Source organism: Taurulus bubalis (assembly GCF_910589615.1).
Source record: "Taurulus bubalis genome assembly, chromosome: 1".
Classification (NCBI taxonomy): Eukaryota; Metazoa; Chordata; class Actinopteri; order Perciformes; family Cottidae; genus Taurulus; species Taurulus bubalis.
The window spans coordinates 23,604,527-23,621,658 of NC_136589.1; the positions used below are offsets into that span (position 1 = coordinate 23,604,527).

Sequence of the window (17,132 nt, forward strand, 5' to 3'; positions counted from 1 at the left end):
ATGAATCCCATTACATATTGTGGTTACATCTAAATCTGTTGGCTTTATTCTCTAGCTGGACTCACTGTTGCAATGAAATTATTGCAAAATAAGATCATGTAACGAGGGCTGAAAAAGAGCAAATAAACGAGTGACTGACAACATCCGGCACCGACCTGTCAGTGAACGTCTGCTGGGTCTGAGGCGGGGTGGTTTTGCCGGCGAAGGGCGGCTGCCGGCGGATCTGGTACAGCAGGGGCTGGCAGCCGGAGCACAGGGGGCTGCCGGGGCCCGAGGACAACATGGCGGCGTCGACCTCCATCTTCTCATCGAAGGTGCACAGTTTGACGGCGGCGATGGCGGTGCCGCGGGTGTCCAGGCGCAGCGTGAAGGGCATGTCGCAGAAGACGTGCTGGGGTCCGAGGCTGACGCTTTGCCCCGCGTCCGTGATCAGCTCCACGTTGGCCACGGCCGGGTTGTCTAGGACGGAGAAACACAGAGAGGTCAAATATGCCGGCTGGTATTTCTGTCCTTTTGAACATCGGTGTCCAGAGGTTATATCTGGAACATCTCATACATAAAAAATAAAATAAAAAGACTGTACATAAGAATTGTCAGCGATGAGTCCCAAGGATCATATTTGCATTAAGCAACAGTGCTTAACATTCATTTAATCACGACCTGTCAATCACGACCTGTCAATCATAGTAAGTCCGCCCTAAAACATCCCCTGCTTTATGGTCTGTTTGGCTCTAAATGGGCCATCATTTACTAAATGAACATCATGCCGTATTGAAGAAGACTTGAAACTAGAAATTGAGACCATAAAACTCATGTTTACAATGTTTGCTGAGGGAATAAATTAAGTAGAAGTAGAGTCATTTTCTCATAGACTTCTATACAATCAGAGGAGTAGCCTCCTGATGGTCAGTAGAGAGAATGCACGTTTTAAGACACTTTCGCGCCGGCTTCCCTCGGCAGAAGCGGAGTTTGCTGCCTGGTCGTGATGGAGTGGCACTCACTGGAAGAGACATAGGTGATCCAAAGCGTGAGTGTGTGTGGAACGATTGGGTGGAGGAACCTCAGCGTGAGCGTGCAGCCCTCCGTGTCGGGACACGGCGAGGTCACGTTGGTGTCATAAAGGCTGAGCTCGGGACTCCAGGCCTGAAGGCTGGGATCACAGGGCTGCTCCACATCAGGCGGGCCTGGGGTTCAATGACAGCACACGGACACACGCATCAGTATTCATGTATTGCATCATGTTTCAGCCATACATACACAGTAGTACAGTACATAGGCTGTGTGTGTATGGCAGCCTAATATTCACCTGTGGATCAGATTTGGACAGTGGCTCAGCTCCAACTTGCTACCTATCTAATTAGAACTGCAATGACCAATGGATTTATCCAATCGTTTTCAACTATTAAATTATCCGCCAACTGTTTTGATAAATCGATTAACCGATTTGAGTAAGTAATTCCAGCTACTTATTAATGTGAATTGTTTTCTTCACTCATCCGTTCCAATAACCTGAATATCTTTGAGTTGTGGACAAAACAAGACATTTGATGAAGACGTCACCTTTGACTTTGGGCGTTTTTTGACATTTTATGGACTCAGCAATTTATCTCTTAATTGAGAACAATAATCAACAGATGAATCGACTAATAGCTAATGTGTCTTTCATTCATCATTCAATTCAACTCAATTGCATTTGTGTGGTGCAAAATTCATAGCAGAAATTATCTCAGAGCACATTTGGCATCGTGCAGGTCCAGATCGTACTCTTTACCATATTATTTACAGAGATCCAACAATTCCTACATTAATACAAAATCTATAGCCAGAGTTTGGACGATTTTGGTCATTTCAGTTGAGACTTTCCAACGCTCTGCTTTTCTCAGTGCTCTTCTTGCTGGTTTGAAGTGGTGGGGATGAATGTGGTGACGGCTGTGGTTTCCTTATCTTGACGCTTCTTCCAATCAAATCTGACCAAACACACTAACACAGTCCTGATGAAGTAGATTAGTAGAGTTTAAGTCTTAATAAATAATCCCTCCGGTAAAGATGTTTTTTTATTTTTTGTTGTGTCTTGCCCACTTCCATTTAGTAGCGACCAATTAAACAACGGTGTCAGTATTACTTTTAACAGTTAACAGTAAACCTTTCCTGTTATTAACAAGCAAGAGCAGTATTTTCTTTGAGGAAAAAAAAAAGTTGTGCTCCCTTCCTTAAAACACGGCAATCATTCAAAAACGCAGTGAGTTGATAATTGTTACAGTGTTGGTGATTAGCACAATGGAATCACATTACAGTAGTTTTATTATCAGCTGTGTCCCAGAAAGCCAAATAAAAATCCGTAGGGTAATGAGGTGTTACACATTTCACACCGTCTGAAGCACAATGGATTGCGAAATGATGTTGAGATCGGCCTAAATTAGCAAAAATAATTATTACCATAAAATATTGCCATTAGTTTCCTACATTTACCAGCGACTGACGTGCAAGACTTATTAATAAAGATCAGCCATTTATGCCACACGTCTCTTGGCTCCACTGCAAAACCGAGTCTGGTAAATTGCTGAGCAAATCTGCTTGTTGATGTCATCCTTGTAAATTCAGGAAACGTCTTCTTTTTTTTGATGCAGTTAAAGATGTACTGAATGTCTTATTTTATTATTTTTTTTATTCTAAGCTTCTATTTAGGTTTTCCGAATGAAGCTTGAAGCTATCAGTTGTCATATGTTTTGACGTCATCACCCTAAAAAACATTATAAAATCCTCAGGGATTCATTGGATAATTTTTTTAAATCAATGTTTTTAAATTAATATCACTCATCAGTGCATGCCTTTGAGAACAGTTTTTTGACTGGAGTGGAAATGTTGTTTTTGAAAGGCCAACCAATATGAATTGAAGCCATGAGTATAGGAAGCATTGAAAATGAGGGTTGGACAATATTCAATGAATAGTCCATTCAATCCATTGCTTTCCACCTTGCATTAGGCCAGAGGCAGCTTCAAGGTTTCCAATGGATGGCCAAGTTTTCTAGATGTATGGATTATTTGCATCCCCAAATCCTTATAATCCAGAGAGAATTTAGATACATTTAAATGTGTTGTATTTCAATACTTTTAGCAAACAAGTGAATAGTCATAGATATTCATCAAAATACTTTATCGGCAGTATTGCAGTGTCAACTATCCCAGGCCTCTTTTTACACTCTTACACTCACAAATATGTGGTTTGTGGTTTTTGACATACTTTCCATGCTCGTGTTTTGCCAGTGTTACGTTCAGTGCTTCACCTATATTATTACTTTTGCTGCGGCCACAACTCATTTCCTCCTCACGTATTATACATTTCCATCTTCATCCATCAGTCAACGTAGAAATGTGATGTTAGATACCTCCCCCCGTACAGGTATGGACTTTTACACCTTTCATATCCTCTCTCTACTCACATCTCGTCACTCAAATTGCAGCACAGTGAACGGCATGACACACCTACTCTAAAGGTTCTCATTTTTAATTATTAACCACTGTAATGCTGAATGCAGCACATAAACAAATACAACCCTCAGCAGGTTCCTGAAATAAGCGAAGGAGTCTCAAACCCTGAACGAGTCAACGTTGTGGCTTAGGCAACGTTTTCGGGAAATGTAAAAGGACAATATGGCCAACAATTCGAGGCAACAGTGTATTGCTATAAAACTTGCGTTTAACGTTGCCAGCCATAATATCTGAATAGAATTTGTCCAATTCTCCCCCAACCCCCCCTTTGCTTTCCTTGCTGAGGGAATTATTGCCCATCTCCGTTGGCTGACAAAGTGACCCTGTGCATCGCCCTCTTTAGACGTGGGAGCGAGAGAAAAGGGAGCCGGCAGACTAGATGTCTCCTCAACTGTGTGCATACCACTTTTTAGGGTAAGACTGTAATTGACTCTTTATCATCATTATGGTCCTGCAGCGACGGAGAGGGAGCCGTAATCCCCCATGTTCCTCCTCGTCGCTTGTTTTCAAAACGTAAATTCCAGCCGAGGATTTCCACATACTTGGGTAGAGTTTCCGCGGAGGAGATCCTAAGAGCACTTATTGTGTTCATGGGATATTTCTTTCTACCTATCTCTTTTGCTCTCTTTGCATTATTGTTTGCTTCCTTGTTCTCCCCCCTCTTAACCTACATCTCATGCCAAAGAAGCCCGGGCTTCTGAGGAAATTATGATTGGAATAACAAGGACCAGGACGCGTAATGTTTCAAAGTACAGTGCCACAAGATTCTTTTTTGTTTATGACTGAGGTTCAACGTTTGAACAGCACCCAAACATTACCCCGAGTAGACGGCTTGCCTAATAATCCTTGTTCTCGCTTTGGCTAAAACAAGACAGAGAGAGGTCTGTAGCGGAGGGCAATTATCATTTAATGATTTTCTGCTTTTTCCTCGTCCAGGAGCCATTAGCCTCGCACGCACCTGAAGTTTACAGGGAAGAGACTTGTGTGTGTGTGTGTGTGTGTGTGTGTGTGTGTGTGTGTGTGTGTGTGTGTGTGTGTGCGCGTGCGTGCGTGCGTGCGTGCGTGTGTGCGTGCGTGCGTTCGCGTATCTGGTAGATCTGTAGCGTGGAAACGAGAGACGGAAGTAGAACTCAAAAGGACACAAACTCAAACCTGAAAACCACCACATTCCTCACTTGTCAATAAGTATTGACATAGAAGAGCGTATCAGACGGAGAACTCGGTCAGCTGTGGACTTTTAGGGACGAGAAAGGAGTAATCAACCAATTGGCTTCCTCGCCTCTCCTGGTTTTCATTTCAACAGTGGAAAAGTAATCTATTTTGATCAAGTCATTTAAGAAAGGGTGTTGCAACAAGGAGAATGCTACAATCCAGATCACCATGTGTGATTTTTGACTGACCCACTGCCTCCTCGGGTGTCCAGTAGCCTGACGTGTCACAGATGCGCGGTGAGGTAGCCTCGGAGGCGTACTGGTGGAAAACGCCGTCCGTCTCACAGTCTCCACAGTTAATACCAGCCACTTGGAAGGAGGAGCTGGGACACGAGGAAACAGAGTTGCCAATTAGGAAACATCCCACTTTGTCTTTCACAAATATGTCTCTCTTAAGACATTTTTTTTTTACTCTCGATGGACAAAGCCAGAAAGCTGAAGGAGGCCAGACCCACAGGTGAAGTAGAAGGGGATGACTTGTGGAGCCATGCCTGAATACATTACAGTGGGCCAACAAGAGCTACGTCATTTCAAAAGCTACGTCTCTTGCCAGGATCTGGAGCTAAAACCATGTTGAGAATCCCCTAATCTGTTGCACACGGCCCGTGTTGGGGTAGTTACTCAGAAAAAGTAACTAGTTACAAGTTACTTCTGAAAATTGTAACTAGATTACTTTACTAGTTACTGCATATGAAAAGTAACTTCACTACTAGTTACTTTACTTTCCATTTTTTTAAGCAAATGTCCAAATTAACCGCAAAGATACATGGCCAAACATCATGGCCCTTTCCTCACTTTATTTTCAATTTTTAATAAAGGACATCTCTTAGCCTTTCCACATAGTGTATTGTAAACATGTAAAACAAAATGGCATATAAAACTCAGCCACTAACTTGAACAAACATTAACCCTGTTCACACTGTCTGACCAAAGAAATATGCCTCACTTTAAAATCCAAACAACAGGATCCAAGAGGCTATGTATGGTGGGGACATTCAGGTCGGTCAAACAGCAGTAACACATTAAAAACAGGCCAAAAACAGGCTTTTGGAAACATGAGACCCCACTAAACCAAATGGGGGGCTAGTCCTATGAACAAAACCAGCTTGTTATAGGAATCATTGTAGTGGTTTAAGAAAAATAAATGGCACTTTTTCCCATAAAATAGAAACAGAAATGCACTTAGCCCAAAAAGAAACAGAAACAGAAAATGCAATTAAATAAACAGAAAATCCACTTCATCATTGCCTAAATAAACAGAAAGTGCACAATATCCTATGAAGTTTATCATTTTTCTCCATTCTTCAAAATAGCGATTGTATCGCATGAGTAAAAGTCTCTGCAATCTTTTATCCGACAGCCTGTTCCTCCTTGGGGTCAGAACAGCACTGCCCAGGTTGAAAAGCTTTTTGGCAGTGTTGTAACTTGTTTTATTACATGATTTACTCTTATTGTGAAGAGCATGTAAACAGGAAGTGCTTTTACTTTGAAGGCAGAAAGTACAGTGATACGTGCTTGTTGACGCTAACTAATGTTGATGTTACGTGTGGAAAACATATACATGTCGGGTGCAAGAGCGCGTTCTCAATGCTTTAACAGTTGTAATACTGCAGTTCACCAGTAAAGTGATTCTGTTTATACCAGACGTGTCTTGGTCCCAGGGCCGGTTTTGGGCACGGGCGACCCGGGCAGCGGGGCGGCACTTTTTCATGACACGTGGGGGGCGGCACGACCACTTAAAAAAAAAAAAAAAAAAATCATCTGGGCCGTGAAGCGGTTTTCCAATATCTCTCATGTCGCTGTGTGGGGGGTTGGCGCCCCCTGCGGCTGCTTGCGGGGGGCGGCTGCGGGTCGTGTGTGTGGGTGCGGCGGCGTGCGGATCCACTGTGGGCTACGCACCAGCAGCTACGTCACTCAAATCACTCAAATCGGATTTCTGTGATAGATTGTTCATGCAGGAAGCGCCGCTAAAAGAGAACTTTTCGGACTGGTAAAAGTGGCTTGAGTAACGCAGGAAAGCGCGTTCCTGAGGTCTAGTAAAGTAGTGTAGTTACCAATATTTTTAGTGTAATGCGTTACTTTACTTCGTTACCTATAATAGTAATATCGTTACTGTAATCCGTTACTTTGTAACTCGTTACCCCCAACACTGCACACGGGCCAGTTGTTTATTGTTCATGTAATCAACACATGAAGTGAGGAAGTATGACGTGACCACATTCTAAGTGTCTTTGTTCAGGTGGTCATCGTGCTCTGGTAAATACCAAACATGAACCAATTTAAAAAGTACTGGGAGGTATGAGTGGGCATTAAATCCCCCGATGGTTCTTGTTTGCAGTGTGTTTTGAATCACCAGGCATTACATGGTAATCAGCCATTACACTGTTTGCCGGGGGTCCGTCATGTTTTATGACACAATTCGTATTGCATGTAAACTTGGTTATGTTCCCTGAGATGATCTCAGGTTGTACCATTTTGTAATCCATCTGGGGCAACTTTCCAGTGACAAACTTTGAACTTGCTTGCTAACGAGGAGTCACTGAATTCACCTTTGCCCCAGCAGGCTCAGGTCCATCCTGGCATGTGTCGTTCAGAAAAGCAGTGGGTTTATGTTGGGACTGAGCTGCTATGTAAGTTGTCATTCACTCGTCTACCCGGCATTGTTGTCACTCGTGGCAAGTGCAATCCTTCGTTAATTCTGCACTGCATGAGGCAAAAAGTAACATTTAAAGCAAGAAATCTCTGTCTGTCCATGTGTCCTTTCGGGAACTATCCGTCTAATACACATCACACTTGGTGGGTGTGTGGCTGGGGATCCCAAAAACATATTTGAACAATAAAGCTCAGATAACAGGCATAACTCAATTTGGAGAGGTCATATTCAAATGAAGAACCCATGCAATCGTACCTCTGATAAAGTGGTCCCCTTATAGGTGGCAGCCAATAGATAGAGACAGAATCCGGACTCTGGTCCGTCACGATGGGGGCCAGAGGGGTGGGGGCAGGTTGCAGCTCCGTAAGCCAGTTCTGGTAGACCAAGTCCAGATAACAGTGCATCCGGGCCACTTGGTTGGGTGTGAAATGGTTGGTGCAGTTGTCGTCTGACGGGGTGCATTGCAACAAAAGAAAGGTCCAGGTAATCATCAAAATATATTTTTAGAGTCCTACAAAACAAATGTTTAAAATGTAATGCAAGTTGTTTGTACGAAGTATATGTAGTAGTGTATGGTGGTGTGTTGTCAAGAGGTACATTCATTTTCCATAAGAGCCTCATGTCTTTTCACTTGATATGTCATACCATGTCCCCAACAAATATTATGGATTTAAGACCAAGTTGTAACCAAGAACCATGTGTTTTGTATTCCTGGATTTTGTCTTGCACGAAAAAAGCACAATTTCTAATTTAGTGCTAGGATGTCACTTAGTGTCTACTTTATGTCCTTGCTATTGTACATTCTACTTGTTCTGTGGGTCAATGATTATTTTTGACATCTTTATATTAACCGCCGTACCTGTGTAACTCATGTAATTGCTATAAGGGGTGTTGTGGTACATGGTGAGTCCACAGGTGTCATTGACCGCACCGGGGTCTTGGCAGGCTTTGGATTTGGGTGTTGGTGCGGTGTCGGCACACAGATCTCCTGTCTCCATGGATGGGGTGATCTCCTGCAAGTGCATATGACAGAACTACTAGCAAATGATCACAGAAGAGGGCAAAGCTCTATCGGGGGGGGGGGCATGTATATACTTTACACAGACAGCACACATTGAAAATAGTTCATACATTCAGCTTTGTAAAAGGAAAACCTTTGGCACATTAAGAGACTGTCCTCCAAAAAACGACGCCATAGGTTGTTTGTACAAGCAGTGTGTTTACGACCCATATTAACTGTTTTTTAGCAGTGACCTCTAGTGGCTGTGCTAATTATGACGGGAGCAAAAGAGGGAGTCAGGTCACATGGTTTAAAGAGCGACGAAGCCCATGTAGGGACGGTGTTGGTGTTGACAGATGGGTCACACAAACATATGACTTCCACCCAGGAGACCGTTGTTCGTGTCCCAAGGTCATTGTTGCGTAATTTTAGGTCAGCGTTAATTTACGTATGTCTGTTGGTTTTTGCTTGTGGTGAAGCTGAGTACAACCGAGCGCTGAATAAAACATTACTGAATGTGACAACTAACTTTCATGTGGTGAAAACACACTGTGAAAGGGTTGAAGTTCTGAGACCAAAATACCGACAACGCCCTGACCGGAAAAAACACCATGGTAGCAACCTGTCAATCACAAGGTAACCACGCCCTAAAGCATACTCTGCGTTATGGTCTATTTTACTCTCAATGGTACCTTCATTTACTAAATGAACATCAAGCTGTATTGAAGAAGACTTAAATCAAGTGAGAAGTAGAGTCATTTTCTCATAGACTTCTATAAAGATTTCTTCCCCTTTTTTCCCTGTGAAATGGTTTTTACTATCTTTATTTGGGGGAGTTTTTCCTGATCCGATCCCGGTACAGGGATGTTATGTGTACAGATTGTAAAGCGCTCCGCAAATTTGTATTTGTGATTTTGGGAGAAATGGGTCGGAGGACTTGTAAGTATAATCGAGAGGTGAGGATTGAACAGTCCTACCTGACATGGGTCATCACAGGAGTCCCGCTCGCTCACGCCCTTGAAGACATGGTAGAGTCCAAGGATGTGGCCCATCTCATGGATCATGGTGTTGTGGTGGCCCATGGTGCCAAAGTAGGACGGGTTAAGCACCATCCCACCTGAGGACAAAAGATCAATTTCAAAGTGTGGGTCATAATATTATCACGATCTAAATGTTTTCGTCTTTTGATAAGACAGTCAGTCACAGTAAAAAAATCACAAGGTACTAATCTAAAATAGATTTCGCTTTCAAAACTTTGACACCTCATTCCATCGCTCTGACTTGATTTAAAAAAGTAACCTCAAACAGGTTTAGTGACACAAAACAATGTGGTATTGCTGTGAAAGTCCAGATTCTAACCACCAGCTGTAAGGCAATTCAACTCCAGTTTTACTCTCTGCCACAGAATTTCCAAAAGACCAACAAACCTCCATTGTAAAAACAGTAAGCGCTGTGACATTTAAAACCAATTAGAAAGGCAGTAAAACTTAAGTACTTTAAGCCAAAAACAGGAAACTGGATACTGGATACTGTTACGTGGCTATGGGTGGACGTGGGCCATTTTTGCCTGCTCTGAATCTAGAGGAATGCTCCTGCAGAAACCTTGAATTCGCCATTTTGCCTCATTTCCCTAATAGCCGATACCTACCACCATTGTCTAACTTGTAAAGAAGAAGTTCTATGGCCAACGCAACTGAAAATGCACTAAAATATACTGCTAAACACCACGGCTTTTACTGTAGATAAATATTGTAGATAAATATTGTCGTTATGAATGCGTTATTATGCTATGATTTTACTGGTCTGGCCCACTTGAGATCAAAATGGGCAGTATGTGGCTAAAATGAGTTTGACATCCCTGCACTAGACTATATGAGTGGGTTTAAGATGCAGTGTTCAAAGTATTTTGAATGTATTAGCGTATTAGAGTTATGATTTTTGGGTGAGCCACGGTTAACAGAGTGTAAATGGTTGGTCGGTTGGATTCAGGCAGACCGATCATAATGAGAAAACAGAAGGAAATTCAAGCCTCCGAACTAATCATGAATGGTTCATAGAACTTGGAAAAAGCCCTCTTTGACGAGCAGAAAGACTTAATGGAAGAACGCAGTGGAAAAATAGCATCTTTTCCATAAGCCCATTAAGTTACTTTTCTAATGAGGATGATGATAATGACTGCACTGAAGTACTTGTTTTAACCTGTGGACTAATATTCCTCAAAGATCTTCTGTGATGTCTACTTTTGCTTGGATCTTGTTTCCGTTGATCTGTCCAGTAGTTAACAAGGTATCTGAAATTATGTAATCAGATCTCAATTCAATTTGAGTCAGTCCATGCACCATGGAGAACAAGGGATTTGTTTTTAAATGTAGTTTCTTATATTGTGAATCCTCAGGAGGAAAAAACAATTCTGACAGTATTTTTAATGCATACATAAAAATACAAATGTTCTTTCATGAAAGATTAAAGAAAAATACAAATCATCAAGTATTCCAAATAAATCAGTTTTAAAATCAGCTCTGGTTTATCTTACAAGAACGGCCTTTGACTGGAGCTACAGCTCTTTTTATCCGCAACATGCTGCTAATTGCAGGATCAAGAACAGTCGTGACAGTTATTGGTTTTCTAATTAGAAACAGCGTGTTCCGTGGCGAAGACATTGAACAGAGAAGACGTTAAATACGAAGGCACTAAACAACAGGGCCTCCAGAGACGTCCTGTCATCTACCAACTCGCTTTTAAGCGGGGACAGATGCTCAGCAACTGAAGCAAATGTCATGTGGGAAACATTCAGTAGAGAACTAAATTCAACAGTTTAATTTGAAAATATAACATCTACTCTGACAATATGAACGGTAGCATCAAAGCATCCCTATTTAAATTGATAGCGATCTTAAGGTCATGCAGCCACAGAATAACAACATATTATATTAAGTAATTACAGTTATTATCCCATAGTGAAATTTAAGCTTTTTTGAGAACAAAAACAAAAACAGCGGGGCACAATAAAACTGGTGAAAGTCTAATTTCGATATTTTACATCCTGCTAAAGCTATTTGTCCAGCTTCTTCGTGAACAACAACATCTGTTTATCCAACTTTAAACCAAACTGGCTTGGCGAAAAAAAAAAAAAAATGTTATCAGTTTTTCTAAATCGATATATAAAACAAGTACGTTTAAGTTAAAAAAAATAGCACCTTCAATAATGAAAGCTTCGTCTTAACTGGTAGTGAATAGGAACCCATCTAACAGTCAGACTTTTTGATGCAGAGCTGCACGAGGTGCTGGAAATATTTCAAAATATGTACAGCACACGACACCCTATTTCCTTTCAGACCCTCGCTTCGGATAAGGAAAAACCCGCCCCCCCCCAAAATAACTTTTAACGAGCCCACACTGCCGTTTGGTTGTTTGGTTGTTGTTGGGTTGATTATAAAATAATGAAAATAATGACAAAGAATGAAAGAGGAAGAGCGGTATTGGTATAAAGCAGTGGCAGGCCCGTCAGGGCCTGCTAAGCCTTCTCTGCTGGCCTAAACAGAATCACAAAGTTTAAATTTTAATTTAATTTTTTTATAATTATCATTTTGTATTTTTTTATAATTAAAAGTGATATCTATTTTATAATGTAATTGTTTTTCACAAATACACTACATGTATTATAATTGTTCCCTATTAGCTTATTTTCTCATTGCACGGCTGTGTTCCTCTGTTGCTCTGCTCCCAGCCTGCTTGCCTTCGGCCTGCTGGCTGGGAGCAGAGCAACAGAGCCCATGCGCGGCTGCTTCTTAAGGGTCTGCTCACAATCACATTTCACCTTCTTTATGGAATCAAGAGCTGGTTAAACTATATGACGAGGCCTTCTAGCTGGTCATTCAGCGTGACCATTAATGTGCGCTATGATTGGTCAATGGTACTGCGGCAGTAGGTGGCGGTAATGTACCTTTTGTTGGATAAATCCACCTTTAAACCGTGAAAAAAAAGAAGATGAAGAAGCTAGAAGTGAGAAGCTAGGAGCACACATTTATAGGAGACAACGAGGAGGACGTGACTCTGTGCTGTTGAGGGGCAGTCAGCTGTTAAACTAACCAGCAAGCGTGGGTACCAAATCCATGGCCAGCCACTGGTATAAAGAGAATAAAGGAATAAAGACAGAGGCAAGAGACGTGGAATATCACGTTGAATATACAATAGTTTGATGTAGTTTAATTTACCTTGGTGGGTAAGAGCCTCTTTCGCCCATGGCCAGGTTGCAGCTCCTGCCAGCTCTTCTCGCACCGAGTTGCTAGCAAAGAAAACATTGAGCGTGTCAGTGCCGCTCAGGTGCAGCTCCTCCTTTAGCTCTTTCACACTCATATAGGCCCTGCAGACATTATAAAAAAAGAGGAGAAAACATGAACATTTTAGATAAAGAATATCATACTATTTAATATTAGTTACGTTATAGAACCCAATGCACAGGTAATACAGAATAGGAATGAAACTGAGTGAAAAAAGTGAATACAGAATTATGCTGAAAACTCTTTTGAACTAAACTATTTCCCTTGTTTCCTGAGCTTGCGGACAAGATGAAAACGTGCCTAATTAAAATGAATATGTGTGTTATTATTGTTGTATATTCACCAGATACATGTCTACCGGCTTTTACTTTTTGTGGTAAAGTAAAATGAGCTAAATACGGTCAATAAACATAGCTTTGCATGATGCTATAGCGTTCTGCATCATTACTACTGAAACAGACGTGAAACATTGAGCCAATTTCCCAAAACATGACGCATGAAATAAATACTTTTTTGAAAATGCGCCTCTTGACTGTCAGGAAGTTGGATATGTTTGATAGCTTTCAGGACATACAGTATATCTAGCTTAGCACTGGTATTGGAGAAATCTGTTAGCATAATTTGTATATGGGGCAAAATACCCGTATCTTGTTACAGGGCTCTCAAGTGTCACGCATTGAGCGTGACTGTCACGCATTTCGGTCTTAAGTCACGCCCTCCCGCCACACATTGTATTTCTCACGCTGAAAAAAAAACTCTAGGCTATTTAATGTGCCGCAGCGCACAAACATGACCTGGTTGCGCTGCCCTCACCATGGAGGAATCAAGCACGTCTCCCCCGAATCCCCTGGAGTTCTGCCGGGCGACACGAATAGCCAATCAGAAAAACGTATTTGTTGTATCTGGGTGAAATGTAATCCAGCAACCAATGAAAATAAAGCTAATAATAATATGGGGCAGAGGGGGGCTGGTCTGTGGGCATACGGCATGGGCGGAGACAACGTTGTAGTCTTGTTGCAGGGCATCTCTTTAGCAGACGGCAGTTTGCTTTAATCTCTCTCTTGTAGTTTCCAAATTATAATTTAGCTTGCGTAGCTGGAAAGCTTTTACACCCGTCACTGCTAAGCCTTGCCTGGTCTGAGAGAAATTGCAGTGGGGGGGGGTCTCGTTGCTTGATGAGGAAGCTAGAATGGCAGTGAATGGCAGTATGGGTGTATCTGTGTAGTATGCACTTCATTGCATCTGCTTTAAAGTATGTACTGGCCAGGGGTAAAAATAAATACAAAAGTGGCAAGTTGTCCAGTGGTGCATCAGTATGGCGTCGGGTCAAATCAGGACATACTTACAAAAAAGGTGTTGCTAAATGTATGAATCATGCATCATTTTGTTCGGGATGTCCTGTTCTTTATTTCATCTCGCACAGGAAAGTTTGGGATTTAAGTGTTTTACAATGATTATAACGTAATGGATTATTGTTTAATGTTGTATTTCTAACATGAAGGTTTGATCAAGTTCAGCTGTGAGGCTAACTTTGTTCACATTACGAAGCCATACTTGAAGTTTTAGCTCAGTTACTTCAAGTATATTTAGATGGTTCTTTTTTATGTTGTTTTCTGTAAAAAAACAAGTCCATGCTTTTGATCCAGCACACCCGTAGGGCCGAACTTATAAATATTACTTAACCATGCTCCAACCTTTAAAGAATAGGAAGTGCTTTTTAGTTTTTCTCCATCAGAAATATAATTTATATAATTGCATTCATTAAAGGAATACATCAGCTTTGGCTCAGCACCGCATGCATTGTTCCAACAGCCTGAAGGACGGACAGGTGAGCATGTGACCGTAAAATCTCAGCTTTCTGCTGGGAAAAACCTTGCTTTCTAAAAAGCACTAATCCCCATTCTCCCATACGCTACTTTCAGAAGTGAAGCACTTCGTCTCTAAATTGGTCCAAAGCCATGAGTCCTACATGTGTGTAATCCTCCCCCTCCAAACGCGATCCCTCCCTGAGTGCATGTGTTGTGCTGTAAATAAGAGTGTGTTTTCTCTGGCAGGCTGCCTGACTAAATGAGGTTTAAGATTTAAGATACCTCGGGGAGACCCTGCTCTCGCTACACTGCTGAAGTGGAGTTCAGCAGAGGTCGCTCGCAGTATCCATCAACCTAGACAGAGAGTTGACCACTAAAGAGTCGACTCTTCAGCTTCTGAGACTCGGGGGGAGGACGCCTCCATGGTTTACGTCTTGGTCTACGGCCAACCCGGCCAATAAATGTCTCCACACGGTTGAAAACCACGGTTAAGAAGTCCAGCACTGTGTGAACCAACGTAAAAAATATCACACCAGCAGCCCAAACATTTGAATACTTTATGCTCTTCACGTTTTTTTTTTTTTTGGTCGACTGGATTTTAGATTATCGCAGGAAATAAGCTCCGTGACAGGTTTGTGACACTTACATGTTTAGTTCCGCAAGATGATCCTTACAAATGAACATCTCTTTTATGATTTTTGTGGAAGTTTGGCTGCAGCCATCCAGACGAGTTCAAAGTGAATTCAGATCAATGTTAACTAGTGACTTTCAGTCGAATGCGTCCGCGGCCGCACGTGGTAACTTGCGTAAACGGTTGGCGTAGAATAGATAATAAACACGGATGGGTACGTCTTTTAAAACTGATTGAAGGCTTTTACGAGGACGCCAATGTGTTCTGTTTGCTGAAAGTCACCAGTTAACGTGGTCGACTTGTCAAACCGAAACAACTGCTTTGGCTCACTCACTAATAGCACATGGATCTGGAATTTTGTTTTGGCCGCATTTGCGATCTTTGGTGGTTAATGCCCTTGCATATCATGACAAGAAATTGCACTCCGCCATGCTTCCGTTGCCAAACTATGTGTGCACACTCAGGTGCGTTGTCATTGTTCACAAACTGTGAAAGAGCCTATAGCAACAGTAGCTAATGGAGGTGGCGCTTAACAAAGGGGCAGTTGTTGCGGGTCTTAGAAGCTTGAATCAACAATCTCATTGAGATAGCGTTGCATTCACTGCTCTGGGAAACTTTGCACATATGTTTTTATCAGTGGATAAAACATGACCATAATAAAAACTTGAGATGCACGTGTATGTGAAGCATCAAGACTAGTTTGGAATAGGAGTGTTCCTTCAGGGGAGTTGCCTGGAGCTCTTCGCTCTCAAGTGCGCCATCCAGGATTTGCAGACCAAAAGTCATTAGCAAATCTTGGACATGTGTCTCAGCTTAAATAACATGATGTCCCCTACCACCCAATCACTCCCCCTCCACCCTTGCCTCTCTCTCTTTCTTCCTCGCTCTCTGTCCATCTTTCCTCTCCAGATGCTCCCTTCTCTTTATTGCACTGCCAGAATCCTCAGAGTACCTGGCCATCGCTCTCGAACTGGCTCTCAACAACAAATTTGTGTCATGACAGCAGCTGGCTTGATCAAAAACAAAACCTCTGGCCCTGTACTGGCGAGCAGCAGCTGCACACATCTAGGGTCCCGCAATCTGAATACCTGACCGAGAGCACAGAGAGAAGGGGGAGGGGAGTGGGGGAATATCAAAAACAAGATCCCAAAATATAAAAAAATGGTCCAATGGTCCAACAAACGCCAGCAAAACTCCATCTTTACACCCATTGTCTCACCGCCTGAGAGAGTTGGGATCTCGGAGGGGAAAACGCATACATGCATGCAGGCGTGTCGCGGTCCCGATTTGCAGCATCTGAATTTACATAATCATGACCCAACCTCGACTTTATGCAAATTAGATGATTGTCCCGCTCTCTATACTACGTCCGTTGCTCTGAGCGTCTAGTAACGGCACGCATTGGAGTGACTTGAAAGTATGCGTCAGTATTGTGATGGTGCGGGGGGGCACTTCCCAAGCGTCAGCATTTGGAGCCGAGAGAGGGAGACCGGGCTGTCGTATAAAGCACACACTGTGACTTTTGCTTTCAAAATCTGAAGAAGAAAAAAAAGCACAGGCCTTATTTATGGATATCTATCAGGCCAAAACGTTCACAAAACCGGATCCAATCCAAAGCCATGATTTATAAAAGCATGCTCACATCAACATCAACACATCTTGGACATTGATCTCTCCAATTCCCTGTCATTCATCAAGCTCAAACAGACTCCAGTTATTACCCAAAGGTAAGTGTGGTGGACGTATTTTCATTTGTTCTCGTTGGAATATCCTTTTGCAATAACCATCAAATTAAGCCGAGAATAAATCACTGAGCATTATATATAATTGAGGGCCAAAGGACTAGACCAAAACAACAGAGCAAAGTGCTGTCTGCTGTCCAGCTCTTTTCATTAGAGTCCATTTCCTCTCTGCAGGGTAGAACGTTCAGGCTGTGCACAGGGAACATCTGACCATAACAACTACTGAACCTTTGTTTTCAGTCTGTCTCGCGGTGTCCATCCCACCGAGCTCATGACGACATAAATTACCATTTGCTCGTGACACACTTTGAACTTCCT

The 17,132-nt window shown here is 42.3% G+C and overlaps 1 protein-coding gene across 1 annotated transcript in view; it reads right to left on the minus strand.

Annotated features, from left to right (window-relative positions):
- Positions 1 to 17,132, minus strand: part of pappa2 (pappalysin 2) — a gene marked incomplete at both ends in the record, with an annotated part of 78,419 nt that overhangs the window by 49,401 nt on the left and 11,886 nt on the right. Inside the window, 7 exons of the mRNA XM_079228689.1 lie at positions 156 to 459; positions 1,002 to 1,184; positions 4,890 to 5,023; positions 7,609 to 7,801; positions 8,213 to 8,366; positions 9,331 to 9,470; positions 12,568 to 12,716. Coding sequence (XP_079084815.1) covers positions 156 to 459; positions 1,002 to 1,184; positions 4,890 to 5,023; positions 7,609 to 7,801; positions 8,213 to 8,366; positions 9,331 to 9,470; positions 12,568 to 12,716 — 1,257 coding nt within the window. The remainder of the gene's footprint in view (positions 1 to 155; positions 460 to 1,001; positions 1,185 to 4,889; positions 5,024 to 7,608; positions 7,802 to 8,212; positions 8,367 to 9,330; positions 9,471 to 12,567; positions 12,717 to 17,132) is intronic.